Genomic DNA, 23,978 nt, shown 5'->3' with positions numbered 1-23,978 from the left:
ACACACACACACACACACACACACACACACACACACACACCCACACCCCCCCAACCCACCCCAAACCCCCCCCCCCCCCCAACCCACCCCAAACCCCCCCCCCCCCACCTACCTACCTACCTACCTCTGTCCTGTAGTACTGGTGTCATCCACACACCTGTCACACACTTCCCCAAGCTTGGGGTCACCTGCCAGTATGACGCATGTCAACACCAAGGTCTCACCTTACTGGCGCCAACCGGACTCCCAAGTCTCCCCTCCCTCGCCTCCCATACAAAAAGAACTTACAAAAACGTCCTTCTCCAAAAGCTTATATTTTGCCCAATAGCTGAAGCTGTTGTGCACGCGTCGCTGCCGTTATTGACCCTGGAAATTCAGTAGTTGATAGGGAACGTTATCCCACCACCAAAACCTCTTAATACCACAACAGTAACCAAACACTGCTGTTTTTTTTTTTTAGTCCTTCCCTCCCTCCTTCCTCTCGTTTTCTTTACCTCAACTTATTCCATTTTCTCGTTTATCACTTATTTTTGTCTTGTTTCCTCTGTTATTCCCTGTGCTGCTACTCGGGGATCTTGTGATTAAGTTTGGTTGATGTTATTTGTTTACACAATCTCTTGGGCTGGTCGGTCTACTAGCGCGCGCTCGTCTTGCATGGTCGGCGTTCGATTCCCGATGGTCCAGGTGGTTGAAGACCTTCCCTTCTCAACGATATTCGTGTCCCGGCTCCTTGTCGTCGTATCCCGGCTCCTTGTCGTCGTATCCCGGCTCCTTGTCGTCGTATCCCGGGTCCTTGTCCTCGTATCCCGGCTCTTTGTCCTCGTATCCCAGCTCCTTGTCCTCATATCCCGGCTCCTTGTCGTCGTATCCCGGCTGCTTGTCGTCGTATCCCGGCTCCTTGTCCTCGTATCCCGGCTCCTTGTCCTCGTATCCCGGCTCCTTGTCGTCGTATCCCGGCTCCTTGTCGTCGTATCCCGGCTCCTTGTCCTCGTATCCCGGCTCCTTGTCGTCGTATCCCGGCTCCTTGTCGTCGTATCCCGGCTCCTTGTCGTCGTATCCCGGCTCCTTGTCGTCGTATCCCGGCTCCTTGTCGTCGTATCCCGGCTCCTTGTCCTAGTTTTAACCACTGTGGAATCCCTTTTTTATGAACGCACCCAATTTAACTCTAAAATCATTACTGGAACATTCTTGCTCTTCTCTGTTTAAGCGAAGCCTATTACGATACCAGGAGGTATTCCTTACCGTTTGATGACTTTTAAACGGTCTGTTGGCTTCCTCCCGGCGTTGTCAACCCGTTGTCCCTCTAACGTCACCGTTTTGGCCCATTTCCGTTTAAAAATCGATGTGGATCCGGCCTCGATAGAATAGGTATAGCTTGCTTGGGTTGGCGAATTGATTTATTGTGTGAATATAATTTGTTATTGAGCTCAGTTGATTATACACATGTTTAATGCAATCATGCAAGGATCCCGTGGTAATATTTGACAGAAATGGGGTTAAATTTGACATCTTTTGCTTCATAGTTCGTATGGTAGGCTTTCCAGAGGTGCCGTCACTCCTGTAACGGCCTGTGAAAGCCGATTGGCTGAGGCGCTCGGCGTGCTTGAAGATGATTGGCTGGGGATTGTTTCAATTTGCGCTCGCGTTAGTTTATTGGTTGATTTTGAATCGTTTCCTGTCCGTGATTGTTTAATTTTACTCAAGATTGGCGAATTGAATTACATTCTTACAGGTTGATGCGATATTGAGGCTTTATTGAGGTTTGAAGAGGAATTATCTGAAGTTTGGTATGGTTTAATTGTTCGAGGCTGTGATTGGTTCGTTATATCGTGCTTGATGATGATTGGTGTAGGAACTCTGAACTGTGATTGGTTAAGAGTACTTTTGCCAGGCGGGTGAGCATTTACGAACGCCTATACGAATGTTGAGAATCTTGTATGGATATGACGCCTGTGTATACTCAAGTATACTATAAGTATAGTGTATATTGTATTTAAGTATAGACTCCATACGAAATGGAGCTGTTTTGCCTAACAAGGAAGGGAAGACACGCTTCCCTGACCCTACCTCTCCCCCTTCCCTGACCCTACCTCTCCCCCTTCCCTGACCCTACCTCTCCCCCTTCCCTGACCCTACCTCTCCCCCTTCCCTGACCCTACCTCTCCCCCTTCCCTGACCCTACCTCTCCCCCTTCCCTGATCCTACCCCTCCCCCTTCCCTGATCCTACCCCTCCCCCTTCCCTACCCCTCCCCCTTCCCTGACCCTACCTCTCCCCCTTCCCTGACCCTACCTCTCCCCCTTCCCTGACCCTACCTCTTCCCCCTTCCCTGACCCTACCTCTTCCCCCTTCCCTGACCCTACCTCTTCCCCCTTCCCTGACCCTACCTCTTCCCCCTTCCCTGACCCTACCTCTTCCCCCTTCCCTGACCCTACCTCTCCCCCTTCCCTGACCCTACCTCTCCCCCTTCCCTGACCCTACCTCTCCCCCTTCCCTGACCCTACCTCTCCCCCTTCCCTGACCCTACCTCTCCCCCTTCCCTGACCCTACCTCTCCCCCTTCCCTGACCCTACCTCTCCCCCTTCCCTGACCCTACCTCTCCCCCTTCCCTGACCCTACCTCTCCCCCTTCCCTGACCCTACCTCTCCCCCTTCCCTGACCCTACCTCTCCCCCTTCCCTGACCCTACCTCTCCCCCTTCCCTGACCCTACCTCTCCCCCTCCCCTGACCCTACCTCTCCCCCTCCCCTGACCCTACCTCTCCCCCTCCCCTGACCCTACCTCTCCCCCTTCCCTGACCCTACCTCTCCCCCTTCCCTGACCCTACCTCTCCCCCTTCCCTGACCCTTCCTCTCCCCCTTCCCTGACCCTTCCTCTCCCCCTTCCCTGACCCTACCTCTCCCCCTTCCCTGACCCTTCCTCTCCCCTTTCCCTGACCCTACCTCTCCCCCTTCCCTGACCCTTCCTCTCCCCCTTCCCCCTCCCCCTCCATCACTTACTAAATGTAATAATCAATAACTGAGACGGTGAGTGTGTCTGATCCCAGCACTGGTCCCTTGTCCTCGCTGTGTCCTCGCTGGCTGGTGTGTGTCCTAGCTGTGTCCTCGCTGGCTGGTGTGTCCTCGCTGGCTGGTGTGTGTCTTCGCTGTGTCCTCGCTGGCTGGTGTGTGTCTTCGCTGTGTCCTCGCTGGCTGGTGTGTGTCCTAGCTGTGTCCTCGCTGGCTGGTGTGTCCTCGCTGGCTGGTGTGTGTCTTCGCTGTGTCCTCGCTGGCTGGTGTGTGTCTTCGCTGTGTCCTCGCTGGCTGGTGTGTGTCTTCGCTGTGTCCTCGCTGGCTGGTGTGTGTCCTAGCTGTGTCCTCGCTGGCTGGTGTGTGTGTCCTCGCTGGCTGGTGTGTCCTCGCTGGCTGGTGTGTGTCTTCGCTGTGTCCTCGCTGGCTGGTGTGTGTCTTCGCTGTGTCCTCGCTGGCTGGTGTGTGTCCTAGCTGTGTCCTCGCTGGCTGGTGTGTCCTCGCTGGCTGGTGTGTGTCTTCGCTGTGTCCTCGCTGGCTGGTGTGTCCTCGCTGGCTGGTGTGTGTCTTCGCTGTGTCCTCGCTGGCTGGTGTGTGTCCTCGCTGTGTCCTCGCTGGCTGGTGTGTCCTCGCTGGCTGGTGTGTCCTCGCTGGCTGGTGTGTCCTCGCTGTGTCCTCGCTGGCTGGTGTGTCCTCGCTGGCTGGCGTGTCCTCGCTGGCTGGTGTGTGTGTCCTCACTGGCTGGTGTGTCCTCGCTGGCTGGTGTGTGTCCTCGCTGTGTCCTCGCTGGCTGGTGTGTCCTCGCTGGCTGGTGTGTCCTCGCTGGCTGGTGTGTCCTCGCTGGCTGGTGTGTGTGTCCTCACTGGCTGGTGTGTCCTCGATGGCTGGTGTGTGTCCTCGCTGGCTGGTGTGTGTGTCCTCACTGGCTGGTGTGTGTGTCCTCACTGGCTGGTGTGTCCTCGCTGGCTGGTGTGTGTGTCCTCACTGGCTGGTGTGTCCTCGCTGGCTGGTGTGTGTCCTCGCTGGCTGGTGTGTGTGTCCTCACTGGCTGGTGTGTGTCTTCGCTGTGTCCTCGCTGGCTGGTGTGTGTGTCCTCGCTGGCTGGTGTGTGTCTTCGCTGTGTCCTCGCTGGCTGGTGTGTGTCTTCGCTGTGTCCTCGCTGGCTGGTGTGTGTCCTAGCTGTGTCCTCGCTGGCTGGCTGTGTCCTCGCTGGCTGGTGTGTGTGTCCTCGCTGGCTGGTGTGTGTCCTCGCTGGCTGGTGTGTGTGTCCTCGCTGGCTGGTGTGTCCTCGCTGGCTGGTGTGTCCTCGCTGGCTGGTGTGTGTCTTCGCTGTGTCCTCGCTGGCTGGTGTGTGTCTTCGCTGTGTCCTCGCTGGCTGGTGTGTGTCTTCGCTGTGTCCTCGCTGGCTGGTGTGTCCTCGCTGGCTGGTGTGTGTCTTCGCTGTGTCCTCGCTGGCTGGTGTGTGTCCTCGCTGTGTCCTCGCTGGCTGGTGTGTGTCTTCGCTGTGTCCTCGCTGGCTGGTGTGTGTCCTAGCTGTGTCCTCGCTGGCTGGTGTGTCCTCGCTGGCTGGTGTGTGTCCTAGCTGTGTCCTCGCTGGCTGGTGTGTCCTCGCTGGCTGGTGTGTCCTCGCTGGCTGGTGTGTCCTCGCTGGCTGGTGTGTCCTCGCTGGCTGGTGTGTCCTCGCTGGCTGGTGTGTGTCCTCGCTGTGTCCTCGCTGGCTGGTGTGTGTCCTCGCTGTGTCCTCGCTGGCTGGTGTGTGTCCTCGCTGGCTGGTGTGTGTGTCCTCACTGGCTGGTGTGTCCTCGCTGGCTGGTGTGTGTCCTCGCTGGCTGGTGTGTGTGTCCTCACTGGCTGGTGTGTGTCTTCGCTGTGTCCTCGCTGGCTGGTGTGTGTCCTCGCTGTGTCCTCGCTGGCTGGTGTGTGTCCTCGCTGGCTGGTGTGTGTGTCCTCACTGGCTGGTGTGTGTCTTCGCTGTGTCCTCGCTGGCTGGTGAGTGTGTCCTCACTGGCTGGTCTGTCCTCGCTGGCTGGTGTGTGTGTCCTCACTGGCTGGTGTGTGTCTTCGCTGTGTCCTCGCTGGCTGGTGTGTGTGTCCTCACTGGCTGGTGTGTCCTCGCTGGCTGGTGCGTGTCCTCGCTGTGTCCTCGCTGGCTGGTGTGTGTGTCCTCACTGGCTGGTGTGTCCTCGCTGGCTGGTGTGTGTGTCCTCACTGGCTGGTGTGTGTCTTCGCTGTGTCCTCGCTGGCTGGTGTGTGTGTCCTCACTGGCTGGTGTGTCCTCGCTGGCTGGTGTGTGTCCTAGCTGTGTCCTCGCTGGCTGGTGTGTGTCTTCGCTGTGTCCTCGCTGGCTGGTGTGTGTCTTCGCTGTGTCCTCGCTGGCTGGTGTGTGTCCTAGCTGTGTCCTCGCTGGCTGGTGTGTCCTCGCTGGCTGGTGTGTGTCCTAGCTGTGTCCTCGCTGGCTGGTGTGTCCTCGCTGGCTGGTGTGTGTCCTAGCTGTGTCCTCGCTGGCTGGTGTGTCCTCGCTGGCTGGTGTGTGTCCTAGCTGTGTCCTCGCTGGCTGGTGTGTCCTCGCTGGCTGGTGTGTGTGTCCTCGCTGGCTGGTGTGTGTCTTCGCTGTGTCCTCGCTGGCTGGTGTGTCCTCGCTGGCTGGTGTGTCCTCGCTGGCTGGTGTGTGTCTTCGCTGTGTCCTCGCTGGCTGGTGTGTGTCTTCGCTGTGTCCTCGCTGGCTGTTGTGTGTCCTAGCTGTGTCCTCGCTGGCTGGTGTGTCCTCGCTGGCTGGTGTGTGTGTCCTCGCTGGCTGGTGTGTCCTCGCTGGCTGGTGTGTGTCTTCGCTGTGTCCTCGCTGGCTGGTGTGTCCTCGCTGGCTGGTGTGTGTCTTCGCTGTGTCCTCGCTGGCTGGTGTGTCCTCGCTGGCTGGTGTGTGTCTTCGCTGTGTCCTCGCTGGCTGGTGTGTGTCTTCGCTGTGTCCTCGCTGGCTGGTGTGTGTCCTAGCTGTGTCCTCGCTGGCTGGTGTGTCCTCGCTGGCTGGTGTGTGTCTTCGCTGTGTCCTCGCTGGCTGGTGTGTGTCTTCGCTGTGTCCTCGCTGGCTGGTGTGTGTCCTCGCTGGCTGGTGTGTCCTCGCTGGCTGGTGTGTCCTCGCTGGCTGGTGTGTGTCTTCGCTGTGTCCTCGCTGGCTGGTGTGTGTCCTCGCTGTGTCCTCGCTGGCTGGTGTGTCCTCGCTGGCTGGTGTGTCCTCGCTGGCTGGTGTGTCCTCGCTGGCTGGTGTGTGTGTCCTCACTGGCTGGTGTGTCCTCGCTGGCTGGTGTGTGTCCTCGCTGTGTCCTCGCTGGCTGGTGTGTCCTCGCTGGCTGGTGTGTCCTCGCTGGCTGGTGTGTGTGTCCTCACTGGCTGGTGTGTGTGTCCTCGCTGGCTGGTGTGTCCTCGCTGGCTGGTGTGTCCTCGCTGGCTGGTGTGTCCTCGCTGGCTGGTGTGTGTGTCCTCACTGGCTGGTGTGTGTGTCCTCGCTGGCTGGTGTGTGTCCTCGCTGGCTGGTGTGTGTGTCCTCACTGGCTGGTGTGTGTCTTCGCTGTGTCCTCGCTGGCTGGTGTGTTTGTCCTCGCTGGCTGGTGTGTCCTCGCTGGCTGGTGTGTGTCTTCGCTGTGTCCTCGCTGGCTGGTGTGTGTCCTAGCTGTGTCCTCGCTGGCTGGTGTGTCCTCGCTGGCTGGTGTGTGTCTTCGCTGGCTGGTGTGTGTCTTCGCTGTGTCCTCGCTGGCTGGTGTGTGTCTTCGCTGTGTCCTCGCTGGCTGGTGTGTGTCCTAGCTGTGTCCTCGCTGGCTGGTGTGTCCTCGCTGGCTGGTGTGTGTGTCCTCGCTGGCTGGTGTGTCCTCGCTGGCTGGTGTGTGTCCTAGCTGTGTCCTCGCTGGCTGGTGTGTCCTCGCTGGCTGGTGTGTGTCCTAGCTGTGTCCTCGCTGGCTGGTGTGTCCTCGCTGGCTGGTGTGTGTGTCCTCACTGGCTGGTGTGTGTGTCCTCACTGGCTGGTGTGTGTGTCCTCACTGGCTGGTGTGTGTGTCCTCACTGGCTGGTGTGTGTGTCCTCACTGGGTGGTGTGTGTGTCCTCACTGGCTGGTGTGTGTGTCCTCTCTGGCTGGTGTGTGTGTCCTCACTGGCTGGTGTGTGTGTCCTCACTGGCTGGTGTGTGTGTCCTCACTGGCTGGTGTGTGTGTCCTCACTGGGTGGTGTGTGTGTCCTCACTGGGTGGTGTGTGTGTCCTCAGTGGCTGGTGTGTGTGTGTCCTCACTGGGTGGTGTGTGTGTCCTCACTGGGTGGTGTGTGTGTCCTCACTGGCTGGTGTGTGTGTCCTCACTGGGTGGTGTGTGTGTCCTCACTGGGTGGTGTGTGTGTCCTCACTGGCTGGTGTGTGTGTCCTCACTGGGTGGTGTGTGTGTCCTCAGTGGCTGGTGTGTGTGTCCTCATTGGCTGGTGTGTGTGTGTCCTCACTGGGTGGTGTGTGTGTCCTCACTGGGTGGTGTGTGTGTCCTCACTGGGTGGTGTGTGTGTCCTCACTGGGTGGTGTGTGTGTCCTCACTGGGTGGTGTGTGTGTCCTCACTGGGTGGTGTGTGTGTCCTCACTGGGTGGTGTGTCCTCACTGGGTGGTGTGTGTGTCCTCACTGGCTGGTGTGTGTGTCCTCACTGGGTGGTGTGTGTGTCCTCACTGGCTGGTGTGTGTGTCCTCACTGGCTGGTGTGTGTGTCCTCACTGGCTGGTGTGTGTGTCCTCACTGGCTGGTGTGTGTGTCCTCACTGGCTGGTGTGTGTGTCCTCACTGGCTGGTGTGTGTGTCCTCACTGGCTGGTGTGTGTGTCCTCACTGGCTGGTGTGTGTGTCCTCACTGGGTGGTGTGTGTGTCCTCACTGGGTGGTGTGTGTGTCCTCACTGGGTGGTGTGTGTGTCCTCACTGGGTGGTGTGTGTGTCCTCACTGGGTGGTGTGTGTGTCCTCACTGGGTGGTGTGTGTGTCCTCACTGGGTGGTGTGTGTGTCCTCACTGGGTGGTGTGTGTGTGTCCTCACTGGGTGGTGTGTGTGTGTCCTCACTGGGTGGTGTGTGTGTGTCCTCACTGGGTGGTGTGTGTGTGTCCTCACTGGGTGGTGTGTGTGTGTCCTCACTGGGTGGTGTGTGTGTGTCCTCACTGGGTGGTGTGTGTGTGTCCTCACTGGGTGGTGTGTGTGTGTCCTCACTGGCTGGTGTGTGTGTGTCCTCACTGGCTGGTGTGTGTGTGTCCTCACTGGCTGGTGTGTGTGTCCTCACTGGCTGGTGTGTGTGTCCTCTCTGGCTGGTGTGCGTGTCCTCTCTGGCTGGTGTGTCCTCACTGTGTCCTCACTGGGTGGTGTGTGTGTCCTCACTGGCTGGTGTGTGTGTCCTCACTGGCTGGTGTGTGTGTCCTCACTGGGTGGTGTGTGTGTCCTCACTGGGTGGTGTGTGTGTCCTCACTGGCTGGTGTGTGTGTCCTCACTGGCTGGTGTGTGTGTCCTCTCTGGCTGGTGTGTGTGTCCTCACTGGCTGGTGTGTGTGTCCTCTCTGGCTGGTGTGTGTGTCCTCACTGGCTGGTGTGTGTGTCCTCACTGGGTGGTGTGTGTGTCCTCACTGGGTGGTGTGTGTGTCCTCACTGGCTGGTGTGTGTGTCCTCACTGGCTGGTGTGTGTGTCCTCACTGGCTGGTGTGTGTGTCCTCTCTGGCTGGTGTGTGTGTCCTCACTGGCTGGTGTGTGTGTCCTCACTGGCTGGTGTGCGTGTCCTCTCTGGCTGGTGTGTGTGTCCTCACTGTGTCCTCACTGGGTGGTGTGTGTGTCCTCACTGGCTGGCCCGTGTCCTCACTGGGTGGTGTGTGTGTCCTCACTGGCTGGTGTATGTGTCCTCACTGGCTGGTGTGTGTGTCCTCAGTGGCTGGTGTGTGTGTCCTCAGTGGCTGGTGTGTGTGTCCTCACTGGCTGGTGTGTGTGTCCTCACTGGCTGGTGTGTGTGTCCTCAGTGGCTGGTGTGTGTGTCCTCAGTGGCTGGTGTGTGTGTCCTCAGTGGCTGGTGTGTGTGTCCTCAGTGGCTGGTGTGTGTGTCCTCACTGGCTGGTGTGTGTGTCCTCACTGGCTGGTGTGTGTGTCCTCAGTGGCTGGTGTGTGTGTCCTCAGTGGCTGGTGTGTGTGTCCTCAGTGGCTGGTGTGTGTGTCCTCAGTGGCTGGTGTGTGTGTCCTCACTGGCTGGTGTGTGTGTCCTCAGTGGCTGGTGTGTGTGTCCTCAGTGGCTGGTGTGTGTGTCCTCGCTGGCTGGTGTGTGTGTCCTCACTGGCTGGTGTGTGTGTTCTCACTGGCTGGTGTGTGTGTCCTCAGTGGCTGGTGTGTGTGTCCTCACTGGCTGGTGTGTGTGTCCTCACTGGCTGGTGTGTGTGTCCTCAGTGGCTGGTGTGTGTGTCCTCAGTGGCTGGTGTGTGTGTCCTCGCTGGCTGGTGTGTGTGTCCTCGCTGGCTGGTGTGTGTGTTCTCACTGGCTGGTGTGTGTGTCCTCACTGGGTGGTGTGTGTGTCCTCACTGGGTGGTGTGTGTGTCCTCTCTGGCTGGCCCGTGTCCTCACTGGGTGGTGTGTGTGTCCTCACTGGGTGGTGTGTGTGTCCTCACTGGGTGGTGTGTGTGTCCTCACTGGCTGGTGTGTGTGTCCTCACTGGCTGGCCCGTGTCCTCACTGGGTGGTGTGTGTGTCCTCACTGGGTGGTGTGTGTGTCCTCACTGGGTGGTGTGTGTGTCCTCACTGGCTGGTGTGTGTGTCCTCACTGGCTGGCCCGTGTCCTCACTGGGTGGTGTGTGTGTCCTCACTGGGTGGTGTGTGTGTCCTCACTGGCTGGTGTGTGTGTCCTCAGTGGCTGGTGTGTGTGTCCTCACTGGGTGGTGTGTGTGTCCTCACTGGCTGGCCCGTGTCCTCACTGGGTGGTGTGTGTGTCCTCACTGGCCCAGCCAGTGAGGTGGTGTGTGTGTCCTCACTGGGTGGTGTGTGTGTCCTCACTGGGTGGTGTGTGTGTCCTCTCTGGCTGGCCCGTGTCCTCACTGGGTGGTGTGTGTGTCCTCACTGGGTGGTGTGTGTGTCCTCACTGGGTGGTGTGTGTGTCCTCACTGGGTGGTGTGTGTGTGTCCTCACTGGCTGGTGTGTGTGTCCTCACTGGCTGGCCCGTGTCCTCACTGGGTGGTGTGTGTGTCCTCACTGGCTGGTGTGTGTGTCCTCAGTGGCTGGTGTGTGTGTCCTCACTGGGTGGTGTGTGTGTCCTCACTGGCTGGCCCGTGTCCTCACTGGGTGGTGTGTGTGTCCTCACTGGGTGGTGTGTGTGTCCTCAGTGGCTGGTGTGTGTGTCCTCACTGGGTAGTGTGTGTGTCCTCACTGGCTGGTGTGCGTGTCCTCACTGGCTGGCCCGTGTCCTCACTGGGTGGTGTGTGTGTCCTCAGTGGCTGGTGTGTGTGTCCTCACTGGCTGGTGTGTGTGTCCTCACTGGCTGGCCCGTGTCCTCACTGGGTGGTGTGTGTGTCCTCACTGGCTGGTGTGTGTGTCCTCACTGGCTGGTGTGTGTCCTCACTGGCTGGTGTGTGTGTCCTCACTGGGTGGTGTGTGTGTCCTCACTGGCTGGTGTGTGTGTCCTCTCTGGCTGGTGTGTGTGTCCTCACTGGGTGGTGTATGTGTCCTCACTGGGTGGCCCCGTGTCCTCACTGGGTGGCCCCGTGTCCTCACTGGTGGTGTGTGTGTCCTCTCTGGCTGGTGTGTGTGTCCTCACTGGCTGGTGTGTGTGTCCTCACTGGCTGGTGTGTGTGTCCTCAGTGGCTGGTGTATGTGTCCTCACTGGCTGGTGTGTGTGTCCTCACTGGCTGGTGTATGTGTTCTCACTGGCTGGCCCTGTGTCCTCACTGGCTGGCCCAGTGTCCTCTCTGGCTGGCCCCGTGTCCTCTCTGGCTGGTCCCGTGTCCTCACTGGGTGGTGTGTGTCCTCACTGGCTGGCCCCGTGTCCTCACTGGCTGGCCCCGTGTCCTCACTGGCTGGCTCCGTGTCCTCACTGGCTGGCCCCGTGTCCTCACCGTGTCCTCACCGTGTCCTCACCGTGTCCTCACCGTGTCCTCACCGTGTCCTCACTGTGTCCTCACCGTGTCCTCACTGGCTGGCCCCGTGTCCTCACTGGCTGGCCCCGTGTCCTCACCGTGTCCTCACCGTGTCCTCACTGGCTGGCCCCGTGTCCTCACCGTGTCCTCACCGTGTCCTCACTGTGTCCTCACCGTGTCCTCACTGGCTGGCCCCGTGTCCTCACCGTGTCCTCACTGTGTCCTCACCGTGTCCTCACTGGCTGGCCCCGTGTCCTGACTGTGTCCTCACCGTGTCCTCACTGGCTGGCACCGTGTCCTCACCGTGTCCTGACTGTGTCCTCACCGTGTCCTCACTGGCTGGCACCGTGTCCTCACCGTGTCCTGACTGTGTCCTCACCGTGTCCTCACTGGCTGGCACCGTGTCCTCACCGTGTCCTGACTGTGTCCTCACCGTGTCCTCACTGGCTGGCACCGTGTCCTCACTGTGTCCTCACCGTGTCCTCACTGGCTGGCCCCGTGTCCTCACCGTGTCCTCACCGTGTCCTCACTGGCAGCTCCTTGGACCTGTTATTTGTTAGGAGATAAAATGGTCTTAATGGTTAAGTTTATACTTTTATTTTGTTCAGTGTTCTGCGTTCTGATTGGCTACTGTGTCGTGTGTTCTGCGTTCTGATTGGCTACTGTGTCGTGTGTTCTGCGTTCTGATTGGCTACTGTGTCGTGTGTTCTGCGTTCTGATTGGCTACTGTGTCGTGTGTTCTGCGTTCTGATTGGCTACTGTGTCGTGTGTTCTGCGTTCTGATTGGCTACTGTGTCGTGTGTTCTGCGTTCTGATTGGCTACTGTGTCGTGTGTTCTGCGTTCTGATTGGCTACTGTGTCGTGTGTTCTGCGTTCTGATTGGCTACTGTGTCGTGTGTTCTGCGTTCTGATTGGCTACTGTGTCGTGTGTTCTGCGTTCTGATTGGCTACTGTGTCGTGTGTTCTGCGTTCTGATTGGCTACTGTGTCGTGTGTTCTGCGTTCTGATTGGCTACTGTGTCGTGTGTTCTGCGTTCTGATTGGCTACTGTGTCGTGTGTTCTGCGTTCTGATTGGCTACTGTGTCGTGTGTTCTGCGTTCTGATTGGCTACTGTGTCGTGTGTTCTGCGTTCTGATTGGCTACTGTGTCGTGTGTTCTGCGTTCTGATTGGCTACTGTGTCGTGTGTTCTGCGTTCTGATTGGCTACTGTGTCGTGTGTTCTGCGTTCTGATTGGCTACTGTGTCGTGTGTTCTGCGTTCTGATTGGCTACTGTGTCGTGTGTTCTGCGTTCTGATTGGCTACTGTGTCGTGTGTTCTGCGTTCTGATTGGCTACTGTGTCGTGTGTTCTGCGTTCTGATTGGCTACTGTGTCGTGTGTTCTGCGTTCTGATTGGCTACTGTGTCGTGTGTTCTGCGTTCTGATTGGCTACTGTGTCGTGTGTTCTGCGTTCTGATTGGCTACTGTGTCGTGTGTTCTGCGTTCTGATTGGCTACTGTGTCGTGTGTTCTGCGTTCTGATTGGCTACTGTGTCGTGTGTTCTGCGTTCTGATTGGCTACTGTGTCGTGTGTTCTGCGTTCTGATTGGCTACTGTGTCGTGTGTTCTGCGTTCTGATTGGCTACTGTGTCGTGTGTTCTGCGTTCTGATTGGCTACTGTGTCGTGTGTTCTGCGTTCTGATTGGCTACTGTGTCGTGTGTTCTGCGTTCTGATTGGCTACTGTGTCGTGTGTTCTGCGTTTTGATTGGCTACTGTGTCGTGTGTCCTGCGCTCTGATTGGCTACTGTGTCGTGTGTCCTGCGCTCTGATTGGCTACTGTGTCGTGTGTCCTGCGCTCTGATTGGCTACTGTCGTGTGTCCTGCGCTCTGATTGAATACTGTCGTGTGTCCTGCGCTCTGATTGAATACTGTCTTGTGCCCTGCGCTCTGATTGGCTACTGTGTCATGTCCTGCGTTCTGATTGGCTACTGTGTCGTGTGTCCTGCGTTCTGATTGGCTACTGTGTCGTGTGTCCTGCGTTCTGATTGGCTCCTGTGTCGTGTGTCCTGCGTTCTGATTGGCTACTGTGTCGTGTGTCCTGCGTGTGCTTCATTCTGATTGGTTGTTGTGTGGACGGTCGATGTGGTGGTTGTGTATAGCTCATGAGGATTGGAGGAGGGGTGAGGGAAATAATGGGTAAGAGTAATGTAATAAATGGGAGGTAGCAAGTGCCAAAAAGGGGTCACAACAGATGACTGAATCACTCTACCAAGATCAAAGTTATGCCGTTATCTCAGCTGATAAGATAAGGAATAAAAGGAAAGCTCGATTCTCACTGCATCTTATTCATGGCAGCTTTGTTTACACTCATTAAACAGCCAGAAAGCTCCACCAGACAAGCTTATTATCGTTATAAACCACCTCGTAGTCCCTCGGGCCTCATAACCTGTTTGATAAATGTCAACCAAGCCGCCATGATTGAGGAAAGATGTACAGGCTCCGTACGAGGCTGCGTGAATGCTTATTGTAGTCCAGATGAGTGTCTCCAAGTCTCTGTGTTGGGGTGGGTGGGTTAAGATTCTACCTCAGACAGCTTTAGCTTCGACTCCTCCATCTGTGAGGGATTTGGCGCTAGGAACCACTCTCTCGACTCGAGAAAATCCTGAAGGATGCGGGGCCAGGATGGCCTGCTACAGGGAAGCATCCTTATCCTTCCCATCGCCTCTCTGTCTCCATGTTCCCCGTCACCATCCTTATCCCCAGGCCAGGATTGTCTTGGTGGCTGTTGGGTGTATAGAGTCGGTGCTTCAGGTGTAATGGTGGCTCCCGTCTGGTGGCCCCCGTCTGGTGGCCCCCGTCTGGTGGCTCCCGTCTGGTGGCTCCCGTCTGGTGGCTCCCGTCTGGTGGCCCCCGTCTGGTGGCTGCCGTCTGGTGGCTGCCGTCTGGTGGCTGCCGTCTGGTGGCTCCCATCTGGTGGCTGCCGTCTGGTGGCTCCCGTCTGGTGGCTTCCGTCTGGTGGCTCCCATCTGGTGGCTGCCGTCTGGTGGCTCCCGTCTGGTGGCTTCCGTCTGGTGGCTCCCGTCTGGTGGCTCCCATCTGGTGGCTCCCGTCTGGTGGCTCCCGTCTGGTGGCTCCCGTCTGGTGGCTCCCGTCTGGTGGCTCCCATCTGGTGGCTGCCGTCTGGTGGCTCCCGTCTGGTGGCTTCCGTCTGGTGGCTCCCGTCTGGTGGCTCCCGTCTGGTGGCTCCCGTCTGGTGGCTCCCGTCTGGTGGCTCCCGTCTGGTGGCTCCCGTCTGGTGGCTTCCGTCTGGTGGCTCCCGTCTGGTGGCTCCCGTCTGGTGGCTCTCGTCTGGTGGCTCCTGTCTGGTGGCCCCCGTCTGGTGGCCCCCGTCTGGTGGCCCCCGTCTGGTGGCCCCCGTCTGGTGGCTCCCGTCTGGTGGCTCCCGTCTGGTGGCTCCCGTCTGGTGGCTCCCGTCTGGTGGCTCCCGTCTGGTGGCTCCCGTCTGGTGGCTCCCGTCTGGTGGCTCCCGTCTGGTGGCTGCCGTCTGGTGGCTGCCGTCTGGTGGCTCCCGTCTGGTGGCTCTCGTCTGGTGGCCCCCGTCTGGTGGCCCCCGTCTGGTGGCTCCCGTCTGGTGGCTCCCGTCTGGTGGCTCCCGTCTGGTGGCTGCCGTCTGGTGGCTGCCGTCTGGTGGCTGCCGTCTGGTGGCTGCCGTCTGGTGGCTGCCGTCTGGTGGCTGCCGTCTGGTGGCTGCCGTCTGGTGGCCCCCGTCTGGTGGCCCCCGTCTGGTGGCCGCCGTCTGGTGGCCGCCGTCTGGTGGCCCCCGTCTGGTGGCCCCCGTCTGGTGGCTGCCGTCTGGTGGCTCCCGTCTGGTGGCTGCCGTCTGGTGGCTGCCGTCTGGTGGCTGCCGTCTGGTGGCTCCCGTCTGGTGGCTCCCGTCTGGTGGCTCCCGTCTGGTGGCTCCCGTCTGGTGGCTCCCGTCTGGTGGCTCCCGTCTGGTGGCTCCCGTCTGGTGGCCCCCGTCTGGTGGCCCCCGTCTGGTGGCCGCCGTCTGGTGGCTCCCGTCTGGTGGCTCCCGTCTGGTGGCTGCCGTCTGGTGGCTCCCGTCTGGTGGCTGCTGTATGGTGGCTCCCGTCTGGTGGCTCCCGTCTGGTGGCTCCCGTCTGGTGGCTGCCGTCTGGTGGCTGCCGTCTGGTGGCTGCCGTCTGGTGGCTGCCGTCTGGTGGCTGCCGTCTGGTGGCTGCCGTCTGGTGGCTGCCGTCTGGTGGCTCCCGTCTGGTGGCTGCCGTCTGGTGGCTGCCGTCTGGTGGCTGCCGTCTGGTGGCTGCCGTCTGGTGGCTGCCGTCTGGTGGCTGCCGTCTGGTGGCTGCTGTCTGGTGGCTGCCGTCTGGTGGCTGCTGTCTGGTGGCGCCCGTCTGGTGGCTCCCGTCTGGTGGCTGCCGTCTGGTGGCTGCCGTCTGGTGGCTGCCGTCTGGTGGCCGCCGTCTGGTGGCCCCCGTCTGGTGGCCCCCGTCTGGTGGCTCCCGTCTGGTGGCTCCCGTCTGGTGGCTCCCGTCTGGTGGCTGCCGTCTGGTGGCTCCCGTCTGGTGGCTGCCGTCTGGTGGCTGCCGTCTGGTGGCTGCCGTCTGGTGGCTGCCGTCTGGTGGCTGCCGTCTGGTGGCTGCCGTCTGGTGGCTGCCGTCTGGTGGCTTGAAATTGAAATAATCGTCTGTTTTATGAGAGTACGGGCAAATTATGAGTAGCAGGAAATTTGTTAATCACCCTGAGATTAAGGAAAAAAAGGAAATTAAGGAAAGTAAGGAAAAAAATTAGTTTGAAAAGTTTTTGAAACTATTTAGCTGTATAGCTATATATTGGCGTGGCCAGACAATTGTCGCGAGGAGTGTGAATGTGGCCATGGCACGTTGTTTCTTTTTGTCTATTCTGGTGTGACTGACCAGCCTATGTTCGTCCCGGACCCCAGACCATTCCCTCCACCAATTTGGGTGATGCTAGCCCTAAGGCTGTGACCTCCAGCTTCGAACACACACACAGTCAGTCTCTCTGTTTTAGCGTACTCACCTAGTTATACTCACCTAGTTGTGTTTGCGGGGGGGTTGAGCTCTGGCTCTTTGGTCCCGCCTCTCAACTGTCAATCAACTGGTGTACAGATTCCTGAGCCTACTGGGCTCTATCATATCTACATTTGAAACTGTGTATGGAGTTAGCCTCCACCACATCACTGCCTAAAGCATTCCATTTATTAACTACTCTGACACTGAAAAAATTCTTTCTAACGTCTCTGTGGCTCATCTGGGTACTCAGTTTCCACCTGTGTCCCCCTTGTTCGTGTCCCACCCGTGCTGAAGAGTTTGTCTTTGTCCACCCTGTCAATTCCCCTGAGAATTTTGTAGGTCGTTATCATGTCTCCCCTTACTCTTCTGTTTTCCAGGGTTGTGAGGTTCAGCTCCCTTAGGCTTTCCTCGTAACTCATTTCTCTCAGTTCCGGGACGAGTCTGGTGGCATACCTCTGAATCTTCTCTTAACTTCGTCTTGTGTTTAACTAGGTATGGACTCCAGGCTGGAGCTGCATACTCCAGGATTGGTCTTACATAAGTGGTATACAGGGTCCTGAACGAGTCCTTACACAAATTTCTAAAGGCAGTTCTTATATTGGCCAGTCTAGCATATGCCGCTGATGATATCCTTTTGATGTGGGCCTTTGGGGACAGGATTGGTGTGATATCGACTCCCAGATCTTTCTCTCTGTTTGACTCTTGCAGGATTTCACCTCCCAGATGGTACCTTGTGTTCAGCCTTCTGCTCCCTTCGCCTAATTTCATTACTTTACACTTTCCTGAGTTGAACTTTAGCAGCCATTTTCTAGACAATTCCTCCAGTTTGTCCAGGTCGTCCAGTAGTCTCTGTCTATCTTCATCCGTCTTGATTCTTCTCATAATTTTTGCATCATCAGCAAACATTGAGAGGAATGAGTCTACACCCTCTGGAAGGTCGTTTACATATACTAGAAACAGGATGGGTCCAAGTACAGAGCCCTGTAGAACCCCGCTGGTGACATCTCGCCACTCTGATGCCTCCCCCTCACAGTTACTCGCTGTTTCCTATTGCTTAGATACTCCCTTATCCACTGGAGCACTTTACCTTTTACTCCTGCCTGCTGCTCCAACTTTTGTAACAGCCTTTTGTGAGGTACTGTGTCAAAGGCTTTCTGACAGTCCAAGAAAATGCAGTCTGCCCCACCCATCTCTTTCCCGCCTAATTTGTGTTGCTTCTTGAGGTTATCTTGAGATGATTTCGGGGCTTTAGTGTCCCCGCGGCCCGGTCCTCGACCAGACCTCCACCCCCAGGAAGCAGCCCGTGACAGCTGACTAACACCCATGTACCTACTTTACTGCTAGGTAACAGGGGCATAGGGTGAAAGAAAATTTGCCCATTGTTTCTCGCCGGCGCCTGGGATCGAACCCAGGACCACAGGATCACAAATCCAGTGTGCTGTCCGCTCGGCCGACCTGCTCCCTTGACCTGCTTGGTCATAAAATTCTATTAAACTTGTGAGGCACAATTTACCATCCCTGAACCCATGCTGGTGGTGTGTTACAAAGCTGTTTCCCTCCAGATGCTCTACGAGCCTTTTCCTCACAATCTTCTCCATCACCTTGCATGGTATACAAGTTAAGGAAACTGGCCTGTAGTTCAGTGCCTCTTGTCTGTCACCCTTTTTGTAAATTGGGACTACATTAGCAGTCTTCCAGCTTTCCGGAAGGTCTCCCGTTTCCAGTGACCTGTTATACACCATAGAGAGTGGCACACTTAATGCTTCTGCACCATTTTTTAGAATCCACGGTGAGATTCTGTCAGGCCCAACCGCCTTTGTCACATTCATCTCCAACAGATTCCTTTTGACCTCATCACTGGTGAGGTAAATTTCCTCCAAGGTTGTTCGGTTTGCCGTCTCATTTAGTGCACGGACCTCTCCTTTTTCTATTATGAAGACCTCCTGGAATCTCTTGTTGAGTTCTTCACACACGTCTTTGTCGTTCTCTGTGTATCTGTTCTCCCCTTTTCTCAGTTTCATCACTTGTTCCTTCACTGCTGTTTTCCTCCAGTGTGCGTGCGTGCGTGTGTGTGTGTGTGTGTGTGTGTGTGTGTGTGTGTGTGTGTGTGTGTGTGTGTGTGTGTGTGTGTGTGTGTGTGTGTGTTCACTAGTTGTGTTTACTAGTTGTGTTTTTGCGGGGGTTGAGCTTTGCTCTTTCGGCCCGCCTCTCAACTGTCAATCAACTGTTTACTAACTACTATTTTTTTTTTCCACACCACACACACACACCCCAGGAAGCAGCCCGTGAGAGCTGACTAACTCCCAGGTACCTATTTACTGCTAGGTAACAGGGGCACTTAGGGTGAAAGAAACTTTGCCCATTTGTTTCTGCCTCGTGCGGGAATCGAACCCGCGCCACAGAATTACGAGTCCTGCGCGCTATCCACCAGGCTACGAGGCCCCTGCCCCTGTGTGTGTGTGTGTGTGTGTGTGTGTGTGTGTGTTTATATTTATATAATTTATATATGATAAAATTTTATCATATAATATGATAAAATCCTATGCCTAAGATTACCATCCGAGTGCCGGCGGGGAAGTGGTTCAAATAGTTAAATGACGCTGGCGACTGTTAAATTAGATTTGTATGTCTGCAGATTTGTATCTTACAAGACTTTGATCACACATAACCCTCCTTGGCCAGGACCATTTACGGGTCTTCTTACGAGACCTTTACATCTTTCCTCGGTCATGGCTTAGTTGACATATATTAAACACGTCATGAGCTTCGAAGCAGTAAGAGGTTGTTTATAACCACCACCACCACCTTGGGTTGTGGAGTTTACCAGCTCGTAAACTGTTTAATAAATGTAAACAAAGCCGCCATGACTGATGGGGAGATGTACAGGTTTCGCAAATACCTCGATGGATAATAACCCTTGACCTCTCTATAACTGTCAGCTGGGCTGTCAGACAAGCACCTCCACTCGGGAAATTTCGGGAACTTTAGACAAACAATATGTTGAGTTTCCTGAGTTTCCCGTCAAGTTTCCCGTCAAGTTTACCGTCAAGTTTACCGTCAAGTTTACCGTCAAGTTTACCGTCAAGTGTTCCTGTCTTACAGAGTGTTGGCAGCTCCTTACGACGCTCAGGATAATGTTGGCAGCTCCTTACGACGCTCAGGATAATGTTGGCAGCTCCTTACGACGCTCAGGATAATGTTGGCAGCTCCTTACGACGCTCAGGATAATGTTGGCAGCTCCTTACGACGCTCAGGATAATGTTGGCAGCTCCTTACGACGCTCAGGATAATGTTGGCAGCTCCTTACGACGCTCGGGATAATGTTGGCAGCTCCTTACGACGCTCAGGATAATGTTGGCAGCTACTTACGACGCTCGGGATAATGTTGGCAGCTCCTTACGACGCTCAGGATAATGGTGGTGGTGGTTATAACCCGTCCAAGACATCGTCAGTGTTACGGAACCGGACCACTTAGTTCAACAGGCGGCGGTCGTTAGCTTTCTTCCTTGGAGTGTTAGTTTGTTGTTACCCAGAACAGTTGCATTTGTTACGGAGTGGTCAGTAGAGAAGGTCCGTTGAAACCCCTGGCTGTGGGTCGATGCCAAACTGCCGAGGCTGGAATTATCAATTACGGTAATTACTTGCAGTGACTAAAGTAATTGTAAGTAATAGCAAGTAAGGTAATTGTTTCAGTGCTGGGTATCTTATCACTACAGTCTGAAGGAACACATAGTCAACTATATACATAGCGCCTGTATGACAATATACACAAACACTGCCACTATACAGGATATGTATTGTATGTTGCATATGCGTTATATGTGTGTGTGTGTTAGGCATGTACAAGTATACATACGTACGTAGGCGATGAGTCACAATAACGTGGATGAAGTATGTTGACCAGACCACACACTAGAAATTGAAGGGACGACGACGTTTCGGTCCGTCCTGGACCATTCTCAAGTCGATTCGACTTGAATCGACTTGAGAATGGTCCAGGACGGACCGAAACGTCGTCGTCCCTTCAATTTCTAGTGTGTGGTCTGGTCAATATACATACGTACGTAATGCTGATATATCTAATGTGGTTATCCATACATTTCATACACATAATTGTGAGGTGTCTGAAGTTCGATCCCGTGGTATGACCCTGTGGTACTGTACCGTGCTGAGCCCCTCCTCGACCTCGCCCTCCACTATGCTACCATATATTGTTTACCTATAAACAATATATGCTCGGGGATCGAACCCGGACCCTAATATTACGTATCTTAACAACTAATATATATATTTATAAGTGTGTGTGTGTACTCACCTATTTGTGCTTGCAGGATCGAGCATTGACTCTTGGATCCCGCCTTTCCAGCCATCGGTTGTTTACAGCAATGACTCCTGTCCCATTTTCCTATCATACCGAGTTTTAAAAGTATGAATAGTATTTGCTTCCACAACCTGTTCCCCAAGTGCATTCCATTTTCCCACTACTCTCACGCTAAAAGAAAACTTCCTAACATCTCTGTGACTCATCTGAGTTTCCAGTTTCCACCCATGTCCTCCTCGTTCTGTTATTATTGTGTGAACATTTCATCTATTTCCACTTTGTCAATTCCTCTGAGTATTTTATATGTCCCTATCATATCTCCTCTCTCCCTTCTTTTCTCTAGTGTCGTAAGGTTCAATTCCTGCAGACGCTCTTCATATCCCATCCCTCGTAACTCTGGGACAAGCCTCGTCGCAAACCTCTGAACCTTCTCCAGTTTCTTTGTGTTTCTTCAGATGGGGGCTCCATGATGGCGCGGCATACTCTAAGACGGGTCTCACGTAGGCAGTGTAAAGCGCCCTAAAAGCCTCCTCATTTAGGTTTCTGAATGAAGTTCTAATTTTCGCCAGTGTAGAGTACGCTGCTGTCGTTATCCTATTTATATGTGCCTCAGGAGTTAGATTAGGCGTCACATCCACTCCCAGGTCTCTTTCTCGAATCGTTACAGGTAGGCTGTTCCCCTTCATTGTGTACTGTCCCTTTGGTCTCCTATCACCTGATCCCATTTCCATAACTTTACATTTACTGGTGTTAAACTCCAGTAGCCATTTCCCTGACCATCTCTGCAACCTGTTTAAGTCCTCTTGGAGGATCCTACAATCCTCGTCTGTCACAACTCTTCTCATTAATTTTGCGTCATCCGCAAACATTGACATGTATGATTCCACTCCTGTAAACATATCATTTACGTAAATTAGAAAGAGGATTGGTCCCAGCACCGATCCTTGAGGTACTCCACTTGTTACTGTTCGCCAGTCCGACTTCTCGCCCCTTACCATTACCCTCTGGCTCCTTCCTGTTAGGTAGTTCTTCACCCATACTAGGGCCTGTGTGTGTGTGTGCGTGTGTGTGTGCGTGCGTGCGTGTGTGTGTGCGTGCGTGCGCGTGTGTGCAGAAGGACCTTGGAAGAGGGGGGGGGGTTTAGTAAAACATTTGGTGAAAATCAACCAAGTTATATCAGTAGAAAGGTGCGAAACTACGAGGGAAAATCTGGTAATTATACTACTTAGATTGAAGCTTTAGGATGGTCCTAGAGGAACGACAAGTCACTCTACGGGCTCACCATAGCCCGTGCTGCTTGGAACGTTTTGTCCCAAGCAGGGAATTTTAAACAAGGACAAGGGACTCACCATGAGACACTTAAGCACTAAGCACCAAGCAGGGAATTTTAAACAAGGACAAGGGACTCACCATGAGACACTTAAGCACTAAGCACCAAGCAGGGAATCTTAAACAAGGACAAGGGACTCACCATGAGACACTTAAGCACTAAGCACCAAGCAGGGAATCTTAAACAAGGACAAGGGACTCACCATGAGACACTTAAGCACTAAGCACCAAGCAGGGAATCTTAAACAAGGACAAGTGACTCACCATGAGACACTAAGCACTAAGCACCAAGCAGGGAATCTTAAACAAGGACAAGTGACTCACCATGAGACACTAAGCACTAACTCGGCCTCGAGACAGTCTCACAAGTTACCACTCAAGCAACACTGCAACTGTCAATCATTATCTGCAACACTATTGCACCATAGAAGTCACAACACACCTGGAGATACTCTACACTAATACTTCTAATATACCCCTAACATTCTAGCCAGGACTTGACGAAAGGAAAATGTTTACCCCAGAAATAGCCAATAAGTCTCTTATGACTTGATAACCAAACAACACTTTGTAAATGACCAGAAACGGAGACGTTTCGGTCAGTCTGGAACCATTATTAAGCCGTGTGGATAATGGTCCACAGGGCTTGATAATGGTCCACACGGCTTGATAATGGTCCACAGGGCTTGATAATGGTCCACACGGCTTGACAATGGTCCACAGGGCTTGACAATGGTCCACACGGCTTGACAATGGTCCACACGGCTTGACAATGGTCCACAGGGCTTGACAATGGTCCACAGGGCTTGACAATGGTCCACAGGGCTTGACAATGGTCCACACGGCTTGACAATGGTCCACAGGGCTTGACAATGGCCCACAGGGCTTGACAATGGTCCACAGGGCTTGACAATGGCCCACAGGGCTTGACAATGGTCCACAGGGCTTGACAATGGCCCACAGGGCTTGACAATGGTCCACAGGGCTTGACAATGGTCCACAGGGCTTGGCAATGGTCCACAGGGCTTGACAATGGTCCACAGGGCTTGACAATGGTCCACAGGGCTTGACAATGGTCCACAGGGCTTGACAATGGTCCACAGGGCTTGACAATGGTCCACACGGCTTGACAATGGTCCACAGGGCTTGACAATGGCCCACACGGCTTGACAATGGCCCACACGGCTTGACAATGGCCCACACGGCTTGACAATGGTCCACACGGTCTCATCACGTCTGCTCGTCAGGGCTCCAGCCCGTCAACTGACGTTCAAATCCCGGAAGACCGTTGAGCCGCCTCGCCGTCCATGTTGCCACATCTTCTATAAACTCGAGTGTGCTTAAATGCCAGATGTAAAACCTATCCTTAGTAATGGCTGTGAGTACATGTTTAATATCTTACAAGTGTCATTAATACTTCTGTTCTCGAAAAATAACAATACATACTGTATAATATCTGGGCGCTATAAAATCGTCAGTACAGTTATAGACTTGGCAGAGTTGCATCAGCTGTTGCTTCTTAATCCAATGCGTCTCACCCTATTTGAACTCGCGGACCTATTTTCCTATTCTCAAAATACCTGAGACCTTTCGGGCCAAATATTTGGAAAATGATTTATTTGTTTAAACAGTTGAAAACTAGTTGCCTAATTAGGATACTCACCAGTTAATAGTTCTCGATGATTCAGAGTCAATAGTACTCGGAATTTAGAGTCCGCGATCAGCCAGAAACAATTTCGCGGTCCCTTTGCGGTTGGGGGGGGGGGGGTCTTCACAATATGGTCCACCCATTAGATCTACCATACCAGGATATACTCCACACAAATTCAACGCTACTGATGATAGACTAATGTCAATTAAGCGATAGCGTGACGTCATAATACATCAGTTCATATGTCTATAACCTCATTTGCCTAAGTTATTCATATTAAATATATTTCACCAAGCAAATTACAACATTAGTCATTGTTTTCTCTTTAAAACCACTAATTACTACCTTAGATATAAACTAAAATAATTAACTCTAGAATATATTATTATAAATTGACACAAGGTTTCGAACCTATATGGTTCATTCTCAAGTGATGGGACAGTGCGGGGCGTATTGGATGGGTACCATTAGGGAGGTCAGGTACGTACAGATACAAATACGTGAAGAATAAGCGGGAGAAGCGCATAAAAAAGATTAATTTGGTGGCG

At 54.7% G+C, this 23,978-nt stretch overlaps 1 protein-coding gene across 1 annotated transcript in view; it reads right to left on the bottom strand.

Annotated features, from left to right (window-relative positions):
• Positions 1-705: 705 nt before the first annotated feature.
• Positions 706-23,978, bottom strand: part of LOC138363716 (trithorax group protein osa-like) — a 31,887-nt gene continuing 8,614 nt past the window's right edge. The window contains exons 2-4 of the mRNA XM_069323105.1: positions 13,663-15,783; positions 1,731-1,913; positions 706-957 (exon numbers count right to left, since the gene is read on the bottom strand). Of these exons, the coding sequence (XP_069179206.1) occupies positions 706-957; positions 1,731-1,913; positions 13,663-15,783 (2,556 nt within the window). The remainder of the gene's footprint in view (positions 958-1,730; positions 1,914-13,662; positions 15,784-23,978) is intronic.

This window comes from Procambarus clarkii, chromosome 11 (genome assembly GCF_040958095.1).
Source record: "Procambarus clarkii isolate CNS0578487 chromosome 11, FALCON_Pclarkii_2.0, whole genome shotgun sequence".
Taxonomy (NCBI): domain Eukaryota; kingdom Metazoa; phylum Arthropoda; class Malacostraca; order Decapoda; family Cambaridae; genus Procambarus; species Procambarus clarkii.
The sequence above is the reverse complement of the archived record's forward strand: the minus strand, read 5'-3'. Positions and strand labels throughout refer to the sequence as shown.